Source organism: Hyla sarda, unplaced genomic scaffold (assembly GCF_029499605.1).
Source record: "Hyla sarda isolate aHylSar1 unplaced genomic scaffold, aHylSar1.hap1 scaffold_282, whole genome shotgun sequence".
Classification (NCBI taxonomy): domain Eukaryota; kingdom Metazoa; phylum Chordata; class Amphibia; order Anura; family Hylidae; genus Hyla; species Hyla sarda.
In genome coordinates this window covers 78,989-99,195 of record NW_026609524.1, presented here as the reverse complement: position 1 = coordinate 99,195, position 20,207 = coordinate 78,989, and the positions used below count along the sequence as shown (strand labels likewise).

General features: G+C 39.4%; 1 protein-coding gene across 2 annotated transcripts in view; it reads right to left on the bottom strand.

The window, feature by feature from the left end:
- LOC130326214 (keratin, type II cytoskeletal 8-like) overlaps positions 1–20,207 on the bottom strand; it is a 135,420-nt gene that overhangs the window by 51,420 nt on the left and 63,793 nt on the right. For both annotated transcript variants that reach the window (XM_056553346.1, XM_056553345.1), the window contains exon 2: positions 162–370. In XM_056553346.1, the coding sequence (XP_056409321.1) occupies positions 162–370 (209 nt within the window). The remainder of the gene's footprint in view (positions 1–161; positions 371–20,207) is intronic.

Here is a 20,207-nt window from a genome sequence, read left to right as displayed (position 1 = left end):
TAGTTCCTCTCTCTTTATAGACCCCATATGTCTCTGCTCTCCTGTAGAACTCTGTATCGGCTCTTTAGCTCCTCCCCCTATAGACCCCATATATCTCTGTATCGTCTATTTATCTCCTCCCCCTATAGACCCCATATGTCTCTGCTCCCCTGTCTCTGTACCGGCTCTTTAGCTCCTCCACCACGGCCTGCATGTTGTGGAGCTCCCCCTGCAGTTTGTCCTTGTCGTGCAGGAGGCCATCGATCTGCTGTTTCAGGTGGTTGCTCGCGGTCACGGTGATCTGGTCAATGTTGGTCTTGTACTCGTCCTTCTCCTTCAGGAGGCGCCGCTGAGTCTTCAGGATCTTGTTCTGTCTCTCCAGCTCCTGGACCTGTCAGAGAAACGATCATCAGTCATGGAGGCGGCTGAAGGGTCATCAGAGGAAAACAACTCTGCCCAGAATGGATGATGGTGGAGGTCCGACCAATGGGACCCCAACTAGCTACAGTGTGTGTATGAGTGTACATGCAGATGTGTGTCGTTTTGTGTATGAGTGTACATGCAGATGTGTGTCGTTTTGTGTATGAGTGTAGATGCAGATGTGTGTGGTTTTATGAGTATGAGTGTACATGCAGATGTGTGTAGTTTTATGAGTATGAGTGTACATGCAGATGTGTGTCGTTTTGTGTATGAGTGTAGATGCAGATGTGTGTGGTTTTAGGAGTATGAGTGTACATGCAGATGTGTGTGGTTTTATGAGTATGAGTGTACATGCAGATGTGTGTAGTTTTATGTGTATGAGTGTACATGCAGATGTGTGTGGTTTTATGAGTATGAGTGTACATGCAGATGTGTGTAGTTTTATGAGTATGAGTGTACATGCAAATGTGTGTAGTTTTATGTGTATGAGTGTACATGCAGATGTGTGTAGTTTTGTGTATGAATGTACATGCAGATGTGTGTAGTTTTGTGTATGAGTGTAGATGCAGATGTGTGTAGTTTTATGAGTATGAGTGTACATGCAAATGTGTGTAGTTTTATGTGTATGAGTGTACATGCAGATGTGTGTAGTTTTATGTGTATGAGTGTACATGCAGATGTGTGTAGTTTTGTGTATGAGTGTACATGCAGATGTGTGTAGTTTTGTGTATGAGTGTACATGCAAATGTGTGTAGTTTTATGTATGAGTGTACATGCAAATGTGTGTAGTTTTATGTGTATGAGTGTACATGCAGATGTGTGTAGTTTTATGTGTATGAGTGTACATGCAGATGTGTGTAGTTTTGTGTATAAGTGTACATGCAGATGTGTGTAGTTTTGTGTATGAGTGTACATGCAGATGTGTGTAGTTTTATGTGTATGAGTGTACATGCAGATGTGTGTAGTTTTATGTGTATGAGTGTACATGCAGATGTGTGTAGTTTTGTGTATGAGTGTACATGCAGATATGTGTGGTTTTGTGTATGAGTGTACATGCAGATGTGTGTAGTTTTATGAGTATGAGTGTACATGCAAATGTGTGTAGTTTTATGTATGAGTGTACATGCAGATGTGTGTAGTTTTATGTATGAGTGTACATGCAGATGTGTGTAGTTTTGTGTATGAGTGTACATGCAGATGTGTGTAGTTTTGTGTATGAGTGTACATGCAGATATGTGTGGTTTTATGTGTATGAGTGTACATGCAGATGTGTGTAGTTTTATGTGTATGAGTGTACATGCAGATGTGTGTGGTTATGTGTATGAGTGTACATGCAGATGTGTGTGGTTTTGTGTATGAGTGTGCATGCAGATGTGTGTAGTTTTGTGTATGAGTGTACATGCAGATGTTTGAAGTTTTGTGTATGAGTGTACATGCAGATATGTGTAGTTTTATGTGTAAGAAAGCCCCTGAATCAGAAGCGAAGTAGGAGAGGAGGGGGCACATGATAGGGGGCAGCGCAGCGGGAAAATAAGATAGGGGTCAAAGGCAGGTCAGGGGAAGGAGGGGGCATAGAGGAGGGGGAGTTAAGGAAGAGGTTGGAGGGGTTAAAAGGAGGCCCGGAACCGGAAGGGCCCCTCTTTTACCTCAAGAAGCGCTGAAGGAAGTTGGAGCTGCTCCAGGCTGCGGGACCGGCGTTTTCAGATGGCGGACTTGGAAGCAGCGATCCGGCGGGTGAGAGAGGAGCTCCGGAGGAGAGGCACGGGATGGCTAGATCAGTAGCTCCACGGCGATGCGGCCGGGACGTCGGCAGCTGTCGCGGCGCCTCCGCGGACGAGCGGGAGGAGGTCCAGAGCGCCATCCAGAGTGAGCCCAGACGCGATCCCACGCTCCCGGCGCCGACAGGAGAGCCCCGCCAGGGACCCTCCGGTGAGGCCTGCTGCTGCTCCCACATCTGAGTGCGGTGAGTCTGCCGGGAGGAATCTCGGGCTGGGGAGGGGAGTGGTGATGCCGGCACGTGCAGAGCAGGGGCGCTCTGCAAGAAGACGCTCCAGGAGGGGAGAGGCGGAGCTACTGACGGCTGGTCCCAGTGCGGAGGCTCCGTGCACTGGGAGGGCCCGGCGGTCGGAAGTGGACGGGAGTGTGTCGCCAGCGGCCCGGCGGGGCGCGGAGCTGGAAGCTGAAGGGGTCGGGAGAGCCTGCGGACGGACCACGGGACACACTGCGGCGCCTGAAGGGGTGAGGCGCCGGCAGGATCCGTCTCCCAGACGACGTCTGGCTTCCGGTCGGGAGGCACGGGGGGAGCGGGAGGCTAGCTCCGCCCCCAGGGCTGCACACGCTAGCGAGGAGGTATCCGGGGACGAGAGGGATGGAGGCGGAGCCTCTACCGTCTCAGCTGCGGAGGATGTCGCCGGGGATGAAAGCGATGACCTGCAACCTGCGGTGGCCAGTGTGGTGGTGCCGCCAGCGGCCGCCCGGGGCGGCGGTGCGGCGGGTCAAGTGCTGACTGGGGTGAGATCCGGAGGAGGTGCGACACGTCGAGGTCAAGGAGGAGCGGCGACCGCTGGGCCGTCCGCCCCAGAGAGGTTGGGTGAGTGGAACACTGCTTTGGGGTCTGGGGTTGGGGGGGGTTTGTGGGAGGGTTTGTCTTCTTTACTGCGGGATGTCCGGGATCTGTTGCAAGATAGGGCTGCTTCGGGGGTGGGGTCACCGGCGGCAGTCTGGGCGAGCGGCGGTTCAGGGGTGGCCGAAGGGGGGTCTGCGTCGGTCGCGGTTGGGAATGGGGACGGTGGGCAGACGGTCCCTGGTGCGGCGGCTGGGAAGGCGGGGGATAAGGTTGTGGATGAAGTGCGTCTGGCGGATTCGGCGAAAGGGGAGGTCTACGTCTGTTTTGAGGGGCCCCTGGGTGCGCATTTGAAGGCGGAGGTTCGGGAGCGGATCTGGAAAGGGGAGTATGTTGAAATTTTTTCGCTGCTCCCGTTGGAGAAGTTCAACCTGGATAGGGTGAAACCTGACGAGTCAAAGAAGGAGGAGGAGGAACGCCGGCGGTGTCGGCTGATACCTCGGACGTTTAATAATTGGCTACAGGCGTTTGCCATCTTGGCGAGCGTTATTGGCGAAAAAGCGCCGGATAATTGTTCCGGCCTTTTTTGCTATCTCGATTCGGTTGGGGAAGCCTATAGGACATATGGGGGCACCGCTTGGCTGCGATATGACGAGCAGTTCCGGCAGCGCAAGGCGGTGCGCCCCTCGCTGCGGTGGGACCACAAGGATATCAGCTTGTGGATGAAACTCATGGCGGCGCCTCGTGCTCCACGGGGACAGCAGTCCTTTCGGGAGGGGGCCGGCGGGTCTGGGGCTGGGTCTGGTCGGCCGGCCGGTGCGGCAAAAGGGTGTTGCTGGCAATTTAATGAGGGCCAGTGCAAGTTTGGGGAGACGTGCAGATTCCGTCATGAGTGCTCTGGTTGCGGAGGTGCCCATGGTCTGTCGCGGTGCTTTCGAAAAGGGAAGGGTAAGGGTGGAGATGTTGAGGCAAAAGGGGGTCACGCCGGTGAGGGTGGAAAGGATGCTTCCTTTTCTAGAGGCGTACCCAAATAGGCGGGTGGCGGAGTTGCTGAAGAAGGGGTTTTCGGAGGGTTTTCGTATTCCGTGTTCGCCGGTTAGGGACTTGGGGGTGGTGCGCAACTTGACGTCGGCATTGGGTCATCCGGACGTGGTGTCGGCCAAGTTGTTTAAGGAAGTGGAGCTGGGTAGGATGGTGGGGCCGTTTGCGGCCCCGCCGCTGCCGAACTTGAGGATTTCTCCGCTGGGGGTTGTTCCCAAGAAGGAGCCGAATAAGTTTCGGCTCATTCACCACCTCTCCTTTCCTGAGAGGAGTCGGTAAATGACGGTATCGACCCGGCGCTATGTGCGGTGTCATACACGTCTTTTGATGCGGCGGTTGAGTGGGTGCGGCGGTACGGCAGGGGTGCGCTGTTGGCAAAAACGGATATTGAGGCTGCATTTCGGCTCCTTCCGGTCCATCCGGACAGTTTTGAGTTGTTGGGGTGTTGTTGGGAGGGACAGTTTTTTGTGGATCGTTGCCTTCCTATGGGCTGTTCTATTTCTTGTTCGTTTTTTGAGTTTTTTAGCACGTTTTTAGAATGGGTAGTGCGATCGGAGGCTCAGGTGCCTTCGGTGCTGCATTACCTCGACGATTTTTTATTCGTGGGTCAGGCTGGTAGGGCGACCTGCGCGATTTTGCTGCAGACGATGGAGAGGGTGGCGGCCTGCTTCGGGGTGCCTTTGGCACCCGACAAGACGGAGGGGCCGTCCACAGCGTTAAAATTCCTGGGCATTGTCATCGACACGGTGGCCTTTGAGTGTAGGTTGCCGGATGACGCTTCAGGATTTGAGGGGGGCGATTGAGGGGGCATTGCTGACTCGGAAGATTAAGTTGAGGGACTTGCAGTCGTTGTTAGGCCGCCTCAATTTTGCATGCTGAATTATGCCCATGGGGCGGGTTTTTTGTAGGCGTTTAGCGGGTGCTACGGCAGGTGTGCGACGGCCGAATCACTTTGTGCGGTTGTCCGCGGAATTGCGGGCGGATTTGGGGATTTGGCTGGAATTCTTGGACAGGTATAACGGGCGGTCGATTATCATGGAACGGCAAGTGTCCAACTGGGACATGGAGCTGTTCACGGACGCGTCGGGTAGCCGTGGCTTCGGCGCTTATTTCCAGGGTCAGTGGTGCACGGGGGAATGGCCGATGGCATGGCGGGAGGGCGGCTTGGTGCGCAACTTGGCGCTATTGGAACTTTTTCCGATTGTGGTGGCGGTGGAGATTTGGGGGGAGCAGTTGCACAATCGGAAGATCTGTTTCCGGTGTGACAACCTGGGAGTGGTGCAGGCAGTGAACGCACAAACGGCGAAATCGCCTCCGGTGGTGAGGCTGTTACGGCGTTTGGTGTTAAGCTGTTTATTGTTGAATGCGCAGTTTGTGGCTATGCATGTCTCGGGGATCTGTAATGAGATTGCTGACTCTCTCTCTCGTTTTCAGTGGGACAGGTTTCGTGAGCTGGCACCGGAGGCGGAGTCGCAGGGGATCCCCTGTCCGGAGGAGTTATGGCAAGTGGTTTGAGAACGGCCTTTGCCTTGATTCGTCGGTCGGTCTGTGATAGCACCTGGGCGGGGTATAGTAAGTGTTGGCGGGAATGGGAGCTTTTGGTGGCGGAGTTGGGGGTTTTGAATGATGGGGATTGGGAAGTGGCAGTTTTGTTTTACGTTGGGAGATTGTTTGGGGATGGAGTGTCCCCGTCGGGGTTGAGCCGCCGGATGGCGGCCCTGGGGTTCTGGTTTAGGTGTCAGGGGTTGTCTGATGTCACTAAATCGTTTAGGGTGCGTTTGGCTGCCAGGGGTTTTCGGAGAGGGGTGGTGCAGCGTGATGCTCGGCGGCCCGTTTCTTTCCAGCTGCTGGCGGATATAGGGGGGGTCTTGGGGACGGTGTGTTCGTCTGGTTTATAGGTGTTGCTGTTTCGGCTGGCTTTCTCGCTGGCGTTTTTTGGGGCGTTCCGGGTTTCGGAGTTGGTCGCGCCTAGTAAGGTTCGGGTGGGAGGTTTGTTGTTTGGGGATGTTTGCTTGGAAGGTTCTGTTCTAGTGTGTAAAGTGCGCAGGTCCAAAACGGACCAGCTGGGGAAAGGTTTTGCTGTGCGATTGGCGGCGTTGGGTGGTGGGGGCATGTGTCCGGTGCATTGTTTTCGGGAGTACTTGGGTGTTCGGACGGTGATGGGAGGCCCTCTGCTGGTTCATGCGAACGGGGAATTTTTGTCCCGGTTCCAATTTGTGCGGGTTTTTCGTTTTTGCCTGGAAAAGCTGGGGAAGGATGCGGGTGGGTTCAGCTCGCACTCCTTTCGGATAGGAGCAGCTACGGAGGCGTCCCGGTGGGGTTTGGGGCCTGATGCGATACGGAGGATTGGTAGGTGGGAATCTGATCGGTTCCGGTTATATGTGCGCCCGCAGATGTTGTAGGGGGTGGGCGTGTCTTTTTTGTGGGTGTTTATTTTGTTTTATGGACAATATATGTGGGGAGTAAGGCAGGAATAGTGATGAGTTGTTTTTCGTGTTTATGTCTTACAGGGGGTCAGCCGTGCTTGGTCTGGATCGTGGGACATTCGTACGTGAGGCGTGGGGCCTCGCGCGCTGATGTTCGCCCGGCTGGGAGGCAGTTGGGTCTGGAAAGGGAACAGGCGCAGGTGCGGTGGATTGGTCGGGGGGGGGTTTGCAGTGGGCGGGACTGCTCCCCCTCTTGCAAACGTACGCGGCGCTGGAAAGGCCCCCCAACGTGTTGGTAGTCCACCTGGGCGGCAATGATCTTGGGGGTCGGACGGCCAGAGCCTTGATGAGGGATATTAAATTGGACATGCTGCGGATCTGGTCGTCCTTCCCCGGGATCGTGGTGGTCTGGTCGGACATTGTGGTGCGGTTCAAGTGGAGGGAGGCGCGTTCGGTCGTCCGACTGAATAAGGCGAGGGCCAAGGTTAATCGGGTGGTGGGTCGTTTCATGGCGCGGAATGGGGGCCTGGTAGTGCGCCACCGGGAGTTGGAGACTCCTTTCTGGGATTTTATGGACGCTGACGGGGTCCATCTGAACCCCTTGGGGATGGATTTGTGGGTTCTGGAAATTAGGGAGGTGGTGGTGAGAGCAGTCGGGTTGTGGGTGGCCGGCCGTGAGTGAGGAGTCACACAAGGCCGTCGTGGCAGGTAGTGGGGGAGGGGGACCTGGAGGCACTTGATGGAGAATTGGAGTGAGGTGTGAACAGAATGGTGTGGTAGGGCTGGGGGCGGTGCCCCAGTCACTGGTGACACCTCAGCGGTTGAGGTGGAAAAACGGGGGGCTCTGAAGGGGGTGTCCTTGGGTCGTTGATTTACGGCCAAGGGCAAAGTAGGAGCCCGGGGAATAACTCAGGTTGCCTTCAGGTCCCCTTACCTTTGGGGTAGGAAATGGAAAACTGTTTACACTGTTATGCACTATGGTATTTGTAATTGTTATAATGTTAATGGGTAATGTTTACCCGACTGTTTCTGTGTTATTGTAAAGTTAAAGTATATATTTATTTTATTTTATTATGGTTATTTAATAAATGTGGCCTCTGTGGCCTTTTCCACCAAAATAAGTGTTGTAATGTGGTTATTGATGGGGTGGCAGGGTGGTACGGGGTCACAGAGCAAGTAGCAGATCCCCTAGTCATGAGTGTACATGCAGATGTGTGTAGTTTTATGTGTATGAGTGTACATGCAGATGTGTGTAGTTTTATGAGTATGAGTGTACATGCAGATGTGTGTGGTTTTGTGTATGAGTATACATGCAGATGTGTGTAGTTTTGTGTATGAGTGTACATGCAGATGTGTGTAGTTTTATGAGTATGAGTGTACATGCAGATGTATGTAGTTTTGTGTATGAGTGTACATGCAGATGTGTGTAGTTTTATGTGTATGAGTGTACATGCAGATGTATGTAGTTTTGTGTATGAGTGTAGATGCAGATGTGTGTAGTTTTGTGTATGAGTGTACATGCAGATGTGTGTAGTTTTGTGTATGAATGTACATGCAGATGTGTGTAGTTTTGTGTATGAGTGTACATGCAGATGTGTGTGGTTATGAGTATGAGTGTACATGCAGATGTGTGTAGTTTTGTGCATGAGTGTACATGCAGATGTGTGTGGTTATGAGTATGAGTGTACATGCAGATGTGTGTAGTTTTGTGTATGAGTGTACATGCAGATGTGTGTGGTTATGAGTATGAGTGTAGATGCAGATGTGTGTAGTTTTGTGTATTAGTGTACATGCAGATGTGTGTGGTTTTGTGTATGAGTGTACATGCAGATGTGTGTGGTTTTGTGTATGAGTGTACATGCAGATGTGTGTGGTTATGAGTATGAGTGTACATGCAGATGTGGTTATGAGTATGAGTGTACATGCAGATGTGTGTAGTTTTGTGTATGAGTGTACATGCAGATGTGTGTAGTTTTGTGTATGAGTGTACATGCAGATGTGTGTGGTTTTGTGTATGAGTGTACATGCAGATGTGTGTGGTTTTGTGTATGAGTGTACATGCAGATGTGTGTGGTTTTATGAGTATGAGTGTACATGCAGATGTGTGTGGTTTTATGAGTATGAGTGTACATGCAGATGTGTGTAGTTTTGTGTATGAGTGTACATGCAGATGTGTGTGGTTTTGTGTATGAGTGTGCATGCAGATGTGTGTGGTTTTGTGTATGAGTGTGCATGCAGATGTGTGTGGTTTTGTGTATGAGTGTAGATGCAGATGTGTGTAGTTTTATGAGTATGAGTGTACATGCAGATGTGTGTAGTTTTATGAGTATGATTGTATATGGGTGTATATGCATACGTTGTTGCTCATAGAACCTATTTATTTGTATTCGTGTATTTCATTTTTGCTGGACGTGCTGCACCTTTTACTGGCGCCCTCTAATGTACCATTAAATGTATTACAAAGGCAGAAAAAATTCTTTGTAGGATAAAAAAAAAAAAAAATAGTGAATTGCACAATTTTGTGGGGTAATATTTAGTTGTATTACATTGTGCAGCTGGTAGGATTTATTGTATATTATATATTATTGTATATTATGTATCTTATGTATCTTATGTATTATTGTATCTTATGTATTATTGTATATTATGTATATTATGTATTATTGTATATTATGTATATTATGAATTATTGTATATTATGTATATTATGAATTATTGTATATTATGTATATTATGTATATTATGTATCTTATGTATCTTATGTATTATTGTATATTATGTATATTATGTATTATTGTATATTATGTATATTATGTATATTATGAATTATTGTATATTATGTATATTATGTATATTATGTATCTTATGTATTATTGTATATTATGTATTATTGTATATTATGTATATTATGTATTATTGTATATTATGCATATTATGTATATTATGTATTATTGTATATTATGTATCTTATGTATTATTGTATATTATGTATTATTGTATATTATGTATATTATGTATTATTGTATATTATGTATATTATGTATTATTGTATATTATGTATATTATGAATTATTGTATATTATGTATATTATGAATTATTGTATATTATGTATATTATGCATATTATGAATTATTGTATATTATGTATATTATGAATTATTGTATATTATGTATATTATGAATTATTGTATATTATGTATATTATGTATTATTGTATATTATGTATATTATGAATTATTGTATATTATGTATATTATGAATTATTGTATATTATGTATATTATGTATATTATGAATTATTGTATATTATGTATTATTGTATATTATGTATATTATGAATTATTGTATATTATGTATTATTGTATATTATGAATTATTGTATATTATGTATTTGTATATTATGTATATTATGAATTATTGTATATTATGTATATTATGTATATTATGAATTATTGTATATTATGTATATTATGAATTATTGTATATTATGTATATTATGAATTATTGTATATTATGTATATTATGTATATTATGAATTATTGTATATTATGTATATTATGAATTATTGTATATTATGTATATTATGCATATTATGAATTATTGTATATTATGTATATTATGTATTGTATATTATGTATATTATGAATTATTGTATATTATGTATATTATGTATTATTGTATATTATGTATATTATGAATTATTGTATATTATGTATATTATGAATTATTGTATATTATGTATATTATGTATATTATGTATATTATGAATTATTGTATATTATGTATTATTGTATATTATGTATATTATGAATTATTGTATATTATGTATTATTGTATATTATGAATTATTGTATATTATGTATTTGTATATTATGTATATTATGAATTATTGTATATTATGTATATTATGTATATTATGAATTATTGTATATTATGTATATTATGAATTATTGTATATTATGTATATTATGAATTATTGTATATTATGTATATTATGAATTATTGTATATATTGTACATTATGTATTATTGTATATTATGTATCTTATGTATGATTGTATATTATACACACACATGGCGGTAAATGTTGTCCCCCCTGAAATGTTCCTATATAATGAATTATTTCTCACATGAAAGGATTGCAGTAACACAGGTTTATTCCCTCTGTGTATATATATATATATATATATAGATCTCCTCTCCTCTGTATATATATATATATATATATATATATATAGATCTCCTCTCCTCTGTGTATATATATATATAGATCTCCTCTCCTCTGTGTATATATATATATAGATCTCCTCTCCTCTGTGTATATATATATATATATATATATAGATCTCCTCTCCTCTGTGTATATATATATATAGATCTCCTCTCCTCTGTATATATATATATATATAGATCTCCTCTCCTCTGTGTATATATATATAGATCTCCTCTCCTCTGTATATATATATATATATAGATCTCCTCTCCTCTGTATATATATATATAGATCTCCTCTCCTCTGTATATATATATAGATCTCCTCTCCTCTGTATGTATATATATATATATATATATATATATATATAGATCTCCTCTCCTCTGTATATATAGATCTCCTCTCCTCTGTATATATATATATATAGATCTCCTCTCCTCTGTATATATATATATATATATAGATCTCCTCTCCTCTGTGTATATATATATAGATCTCCTCTCCTCTGTATATATATATATATATATAGATCTCCTCTCCTCTGTGTATATATATATAGATCTCCTCTCCTCTGTATATATATATATATAGATCTCCTCTCCTCTGTATGTATATATATATATAGATCTCCTCTCCTCTGTATATATATATAGATCTCCTCTCCTCTGTATGTATATATATATATAGATCTCCTCTCCTCTGTATATATATTTATATAGATCTCCTCTCCTCTGTATATATATAGATCTCCTCTCCTCTGTATATATATATATATATATAGATCTCCTCTCCTCTGTATATATATATATATTGCAGTAACACAGGTTTTGCTATGCACATGTTTATTCCCTTTGTGTATATATATATATATATATATAGATCTCCTATCCTCTGTATATATATATATATATATATATATATAGATCTCCTCTCCTCTGTATATATATATATATATATATATATATATATATATATATATAGATCTCCTCTCCTCTGTATATATATATAGATCTCCTCTCCTCTGTATATATATATATATATATATATATATAGATCTCCTCTCCTCTGTATATATATATATATATATATAGATCTCCTCTCCTCTGTATATATATGTATAGATCTCCTCTCCTCTGTATATATATATATATATATATATATATAGATCTCCTCTCCTCTGTATATATATATATATATATATATATATATAGATCTCCTCTCCTCTGTATATATATATATAGATCTCCTCTCCTCTGTATATATATATATATATAGATCTCCTCTCCTCTGTATATATATATATAGATCTCCTCTCCTCTGTATATATATGTATAGATCTCCTCTCCTCTGTATATATATATATATATATATATTGCAGTAACACAGGTTTTGCTATACACATGTTTATTCCCTTTGTGTATATATATATATATATATATAGATCTCCTCTCCTCTGTATATATATAGATCTCCTCTCCTCTGTATATATATAGATCTCCTCTGTATATATATATATATATATAGATCTCCTCTCCTCTATATATATATATATAGATCTCCTCTCCTCTGTGTATATATATATAGATCTCCTCTCCTCTGTATATATATATAGATCTCCTCTTCTCTGTATATATATATATATATATATATATAGATCTCCTCTCCTCTGTATATATATATATATATATATATATATAGATCTCCTCTCCTCTGTATATATATATATATATATATATATATATATATATAGATCTCCTCTCCTCTGTATATATATATATTGCAGTAACACAGGTTTTGCTATACACATGTTTATTCCCTTTGTGTATATATATATATATATATATATATATATATATATATATATATATATATATATATATATATAGATCTCCTCTCCTCTGTATATATATAGATAGATCTCCTCTCCTCTGTATATATATATATATATATAGGTCTCCTCTTCTCTGTATATATATATATATATATAGATCTCCTCTCCTCTGTATATATATATAGATCTCCTCTCCTCTGTGTATATATATATATATATATATATATATATATATATATATAGATCTCCTCTCCTCTGTATATATATATATATATATATATATATATATATATATATATATATATTTATATATATATATTGCAGTAACACAGGTTTTGCTATACACATGTTTATTCCCTTTGTGTATATATATATATATATATAGATCTCCTCTCCTCTGTATATATATATATAGATCTCCTCTCCTCTGTGTATATATATATATAGATCTCCTCTCCTCTGTATATATATATATATAGATCTCCTCTCCTCTGTATATATATATATATATATATATATATATATATATATAGATCTCCTCTCCTCTGCATATATATATATATATATATATATATATATATATATATATCTCCTCTCCTCTGTGTATATATATATATATATATATATATATATATATATATATATCTCCTCTCCTCTGTATATATATATATTGCAGTAACACTGGTTTTGCTATACACATGTTTATTCCCTTTGTGTATATATATATATATATATATATATATATATATATATATATATATAGATCTCCTCTCCTCTGTATATATATATAGATCTCCTCTCCTCTGTATATATATATATAGATCTCCTCTCCTCTGTATATATATATATATATATATATATATATATATATATATATATAGATCTCCTCCTGTATATTTATATATATATATATATATATATATATATATATATATATAGATCTCCTCTCCTCTGTATATATATATATATATATATTGCAGTAACACAGGTTTTGCTATACACATGTTTATTCCCTTTGTGTATATATATATATATATATATATATATATATATATAGATCTCCTCTTCTCTGTGTATATATATATATATATATATATATATATATATATATATATATATATAGATCTCCTCTCCTCTGTATATATATATATATATATATATATATATATAGATTTCCTCTCCTCTGTATATATATATATATATATATATATATATATATAGATCTCCTCTCCTCTGTATATATATATATATATATATATATATATATAGATCTCCTCTCCTCTGTATATATATATATATATAGATCTCCTCTCCTCTGTATATATATATATATATATATATATATATATATATAGATCTCCTCTCCTCTGTATATATATATATATATATTGCAGTAACACAGGTTTTGCTATACACATGTTTATTCCTTTTGCGTATATATATATATATATATATATATATAGATCTCCTCTCCTCTGTATATATATATATATATATATATATATATATATATATATATAGATCTCCTCTCCTCTGTATGTGTATATATATATATATATATATATATATATATATATATATAGATCTCCTCTCCTCTGTATATATATATAGATCTCCTCTCCTCTGTATATATATATATATATATATATATATATATATATATATATATATATATAGATCTCCTCTCCTCTGTATATATATATATTGCAGTAACACAGGTTTTGCTATACACATGTTTATTCCCTTTGTGTGTGTATATATATAGATCTCCTCTCCTCTGTGTATATATATATATATATATATATATATATATATATATAGATCTCCTCTCCTCTGTATATATATATATATATATATATATATATATATATATATATATCTTCTCTCCTCTGTATATATATATATATAGATCTCCTCTCCTCTGTATATATATATATTGCAGTAACACAGGTTTTGCTATACACATGTTTATTCCCTTTGTGTGTGTATATATATAGATCTCCTCTCCTCTGTATATATATATATATATATATATAGATCTCCTCTCCTCTGTATATATATATATATATATAGATCTCCTCTCCTCTGTATATATATATAGATCTCCTCTCCTCTGTATATATATATAGATCTCCTCTCCTCTGTATATATATATATATATATATATATATATAGATCTCCTCTCCTCTGTATATATATATATATAGATCTCCTCTCCTCTGTGTATATATATATATATATATCTCCTCTCCTCTGTATATATATAGATCTCCTCTGTATATATATATATATATATAGATCTCCTCTCCTCTGTGTAAATATATATATATATATTGCAGTAACACAGGTTTTGCTATACACATGTTTATTCCCTTTGTGTGTATATATATATATAGATCTCCTCTCCTCTGTATATATATATATATATATATATATATATATATATATATATAGATCTCCTCTCCTCTGTGTATATATATATAGATCTCCTCTCCTCTGTATATATATATTGCAGTAACACAGGTTTTGCTATACACATGTTTATTCCCTTTGTGTATATATATATATATATATATATATATATATATATATATATATAGATCTCCTCTCCTCTGTATATATATATATATATAGATCTCCTCTCCTCTGTGTATATATATATAGATCTCCTCTCCTCTGTATATATATATTGCAGTAACACAGGTTTTGCTATACACATGTTTATTCCCTTTGTGTGTATTGGAACTAAACCAAAAAAGGAGGAAAAAAAGCAAATTGGACATAATGTCCCCAAACTCCAAAAATGGTCCGGACACAATTATTGGCCCCTTTCATAATTGTGGATAAATAAGATTGTTTCCAGCATGTGATGTTCCTTTATACTCACCTGGGGCAGGTAACAGGTGTGGGCAATATAAACATCACACCTGACAGCAGATAAAAAGGAGAGAAGTTCACTTAGTCTTTGCATTGTGTCTGTGTGTGTCACACTAAGCATGGACAACAGAAAGAGGAGAAGAGAGAACAGAAAGAGGAGAAGAGAGAACAGAAAGAGGAGAAGAGAGAACAGAAAGAGGAGAAGAGAGAACAGAAAGAGGAGAAGAGAGAACAGAAAGAGGAGAAGAGAGAACAGAAAGAGGAGAAGAGAGAACAGAAAGAGGAGAAAACAGAAAGAGGAGAAAACAGATAGAGGAGAAGAGAGAACAGAAAGAGGAGAAGAGAGAACAGAAAGAGGAGGAGAGAACAGAAAGAAGAGAACAGAAAGAGGAGGAGAGAACAGAAAGAGGAGAAGAGAACAGAAAAAGGAGAAGAGAACAGAAAGAGGAGAAGAGAACAGAAAGAGGAGAAGAGAACAGAAAGAGGAGAAGAGAACAGAAAGAGGAGGAGAGAACAGAAAGAGGAGAAGAGAACAGAAAGAGGAGAAGAGAACAGAAAGAGGAGAAGAGAACAGAAAGAGGAGAAGAGAACAGAAAGAGGAGGAGAGAACAGAAAGAGGAGGAGAGAACAGAAAGAGGAGAAGAGAACAGAAAGAGGAGAAGAGAACAGAAAGAGGAGGAGAGAACAGAAAGAGGAGAAGAGAACAGAAAGAGGAGAAGAGAACAGAAAGAGGAGGAGAGAACAGAAAGAGGAGAAGAGAACAGAAAGAGGAGAAGAGAACAGAAAGAGGAGGAGAGAACAGAAAGAGGAGGAGAGAACAGAAAGAGGAGGAGAAGAGAACAGAAAGAGGAGGAGAGAACAGAAAGAGGAGAAGAGAACAGAAAGAGGAGAAGAGAGAACAGAAAGAGGAGAAGAGAGAACAGAAAGAGGAGAAGAGAGAACAGAAAGAGGAGAGAACAGAAAGAGGAGGAGAGAACAGAAAGAGGAGGAGAGAACAGAAAGAGGAGGAGAGAACAGAAAGAGGAGGAGAGAACAGAAAGAGGAGAAGAGAACAGAAAGAGGAGGAGAGAACAGAAAGAGGAGAAGAGAACAGAAAGAGGAGGAGAGAACAGAAAGAGGAGAAGAGAACAGAAAGAGGAGAAGAGAACAGAAAGAGGAGAAGAGAACAGAAAGAGGAGGAGAGAACAGAAAGAGAAGAGAACAGAAAGAGGAGGAGAGAACAGAAAGAGGAGGAGAGAACAGAAAGAGGAGGAGAGAACAGAAAGAGGAGAAGAGAACAGAAAGAGGAGAAGAGAACAGAAAGAGGAGAAGAGAACAGAAAGAGGAGGAGAGAACAGAAAGAGGAGAAGAGAGAACAGAAAGAGGAGGAGAGAACAGAAAGAGGAGGAGAGAACAGAAAGAGGAGGAGAGAACAGAAAGAGGAGAAGAGAACAGAAAGAGGAGGAGAGAACAGAAAGAGGAGAAGAGAGAACAGAAAGAGGAGAAGAGAACAGAAAGAGGAGAAGAGAACAGAAAGAGAAGAGAACAGAAAGAGGAGGAGAGAACAGAAAGAGGAGAAGAGAACAGAAAGAGGAGGAGAGAACAGAAAGGAGAAGAGAACAGAAAGAGGAGAAGAGAGAACAGAAAGAGGAGAAGAGAGAACAGAAAGAGGAGAAGAGAGAACAGAAAGAGGAGAAGAGAGAACAGAAAGAGGAGAAGAGAGAACAGAAAGAGGAGAAGAGAGAACAGAAAGAAGAGAAGAGAGAACAGAAAGTGGAGAAGAGAGAACAGAAAGAGGAGAAGAGAGAACAGAAAGAGGAGAAGAGAGAACAGAAAGAGGAGAAGAGAGAACAGAAAGAGGAGAAGAGAGAACAGAAAGAGGAGAAGAGAGAACAGAAAGAGGAGAAGAGAGAACAGAAAGAGGAGAAGAGAGAACAGAAAGAGGAGAAGAGAGAACAGAAAGAGGAGAAGAGAGAACAGAAAGAGGAGAAGAGAGAACAGAAAGAGGAGAAGAGAGAACAGAAAGAGGAGAAGAGAGAACAGAAAGAGGAGAAGAGAGAACAGAAAGAGGAGAAGAGAGAACAGAAAGAGGAGAAGAGAACAGAAAAAGGAGAAGAGAGAACAGAAAGAGGAGGAGAGAACAGAAAGAGGAGAAGAGAACAGAAAGAGGAGAAGAGAACAGAAAGAGGAGAAGAGAACAGAAAGAGGAGAAGAGAGAACAGAAAGAGGAGAAGAGAGAACAGAAAGAGGAGAAGAGAACAGAAAGAGGAGGAGAGAACAGAAAGAGGAGGAGAGAACAGAAAGAGGAGAAGAGAACAGAAAGAAGAGAAGAGAACAGAAAGAGGAGAAGAGAGAACAGAAAGAGGAGAAGAGAGAACGGAAAGAGGAGAAGAGAGAACGGAAAGAGGAGAAGAGAACAGAAAGAGGAGAAGAGAACAGAAAGAGGAGGAGAGAACAGAAAGAGGAGAAGAGAGAACAGAAAGAGGAGAAGAGAGAACAGAAAGAGGAGAAGAGAGAACAGAAAGAGGAGAAGAGAGAACAGAAAGAGGAGAAGAGAGAACAGAAAGAGGAGAAGAGAGAACAGAAAGAGGAGAAGAGAGAACAGAAAGAGGAGAAGAGAGAACAGAAAGAGGAGGAGAGAACAGAAAGAAGAGAACAGAAAGAGGAGGAGAGAACAGAAAGAGGAGAAGAGAACAGAAAAAGGAGAAGAGAACAGAAAGAGGAGAAGAGAACAGAAAGAGGAGAAGAGAACAGAAAGAGGAGAAGAGAACAGAAAGAGGAGAAGAGAGAACAGAAAGAGGAGAAGAGAGAACAGAAAGAGGAGAAGAGAACAGAAAGAGGAGGAGAGAACAGAAAGAGGAGAAGAGAACAGAAAGAAGAGAAGAGAACAGAAAGAGGAGAAGAGAGAACAGAAAGAGGAGAAGAGAGAACGGAAAGAGGAGAAGAGAGAACGGAAAGAGGAGAAGAGAACAGAAAGAGGAGAAGAGAACAGAAAGAGGAGAAGAGAGAACAGAAAGAGGAGAAGAGAGAACAGAAAGAGGAGAAGAGAGAACAGAAAGAGGAGAAGAGAGAACAGAAAGAGGAGAAGAGAGAACAGAAAGAGGAGAAGAGAGAACAGAAAGAGGAGAAGAGAGAACAGAAAGAGGAGAAGAGAGAACAGAAAGAGGAGAAGAGAGAACAGAAAGAGGAGAAGAGAGAACAGAAAGAGGAGGAGAGAACAGAAAGAGGAGAAGAGAACAGAAAGAGGAGAAGAGAACAGAAAGAGGAGAAGAGAACAGAAAGAGGAGAAGAGAGAACAGAAAGAGGAGAAGAGAGAACAGAAAGAGGAGAAGAGAACAGAAAGAGGAGGAGAGAACAGAAAGAGGAGGAGAGAACAGAAAGAGGAGAAGAGAACAGAAAGAAGAGAAGAGAACAGAAAGAGGAGAAGAGAGAACAGAAAGAGGAGAAGAGAGAACGGAAAGAGGAGAAGAGAGAACGGAAAGAGGAGAAGAGAACAGAAAGAGGAGAAGAGAACAGAAAGAGGAGGAGAGAACAGAAAGAGGAGAAGAGAGAACGGAAAGAGGAGAAGAGAGAACAGAAAGAGGAGAAGAGAGAACAGAAAGAGGAGAAGAGAGAACAGAAAGAGGAGAAGATCTCCTCTCCTCTGTATATATATATATATATAGATCTCCTCTCCTCTGTATATATATAGATCTCCTCTCCTCTGTGTATATATATATATATATATATATATATAGATCTCCTCTCCTCTGTATATATATATATATATATATATATATAGATTTCCTCTCCTCTGTATATATATATATATATATATATATATATATATATATATATATAGATCTCCTCTCCTCTGTATATATATATATATATATATATATATATATATAGATCTCCTCTCCTCTGTATATATATATATAGATCTCCTCTCCTCTGTATATATATATATATATATATATATATATATAGATCTCCTCTCCTCTGTATATATATATATATATTGCAGTAACACAGGTTTTGCTATACACATGTTTATTCCTTTTGCGTATATATATATATATATATATATAGATCTCCTCTCCTCTGTATATATATATATATATATATATATATATATATAGATCTCCTCTCCTCTGTATGTGTATATATATATATATATATAGATCTCCTCTCCTCTGTATATATATATAGATCTCCTCTCCTCTGTATATATATATATATATATATATATATATAGATCTCCTCTCCTCTGTGTATATATATATAGATCTCCTCTCCTCTGTATATATATATATATATATATATATATATATATAGATCTCCTCTCCTCTGTGTATATATATATAGATCTCCTCTCCTCTGTATATATATATTGCAGTAACACAGGTTTTGCTATACACATGTTTATTCCCTTTGTGTATATATATATATATATATATATATATATATATATATATATATATAGATCTCCTCTCCTCTGTATATATATATATATATATAGATCTCCTCTCCTCTGTGTATATATATATAGATCTCCTCTCCTCTGTATATATATATTGCAGTAACACAGGTTTTGCTATACACATGTTTATTCCCTTTGTGTGTATTGGAACTAAACCAAAAAAGGAGGAAAAAAAGCAAATTGGACATAATGTCCCCAAACTCCAAAAATGGTCCGGACACAATTATTGGCCCCTTTCATAATTGTGGATAAATAAGATTGTTTCCAGCATGTGATGTTCCTTTATACTCACCTGGGGCAGGTAACAGGTGTGGGCAATATAAACATCACACCTGACAGCAGATAAAAAGGAGAGAAGTTCACTTAGTCTTTGCATTGTGTCTGTGTGTGTCACACTAAGCATGGACAACAGAAAGAG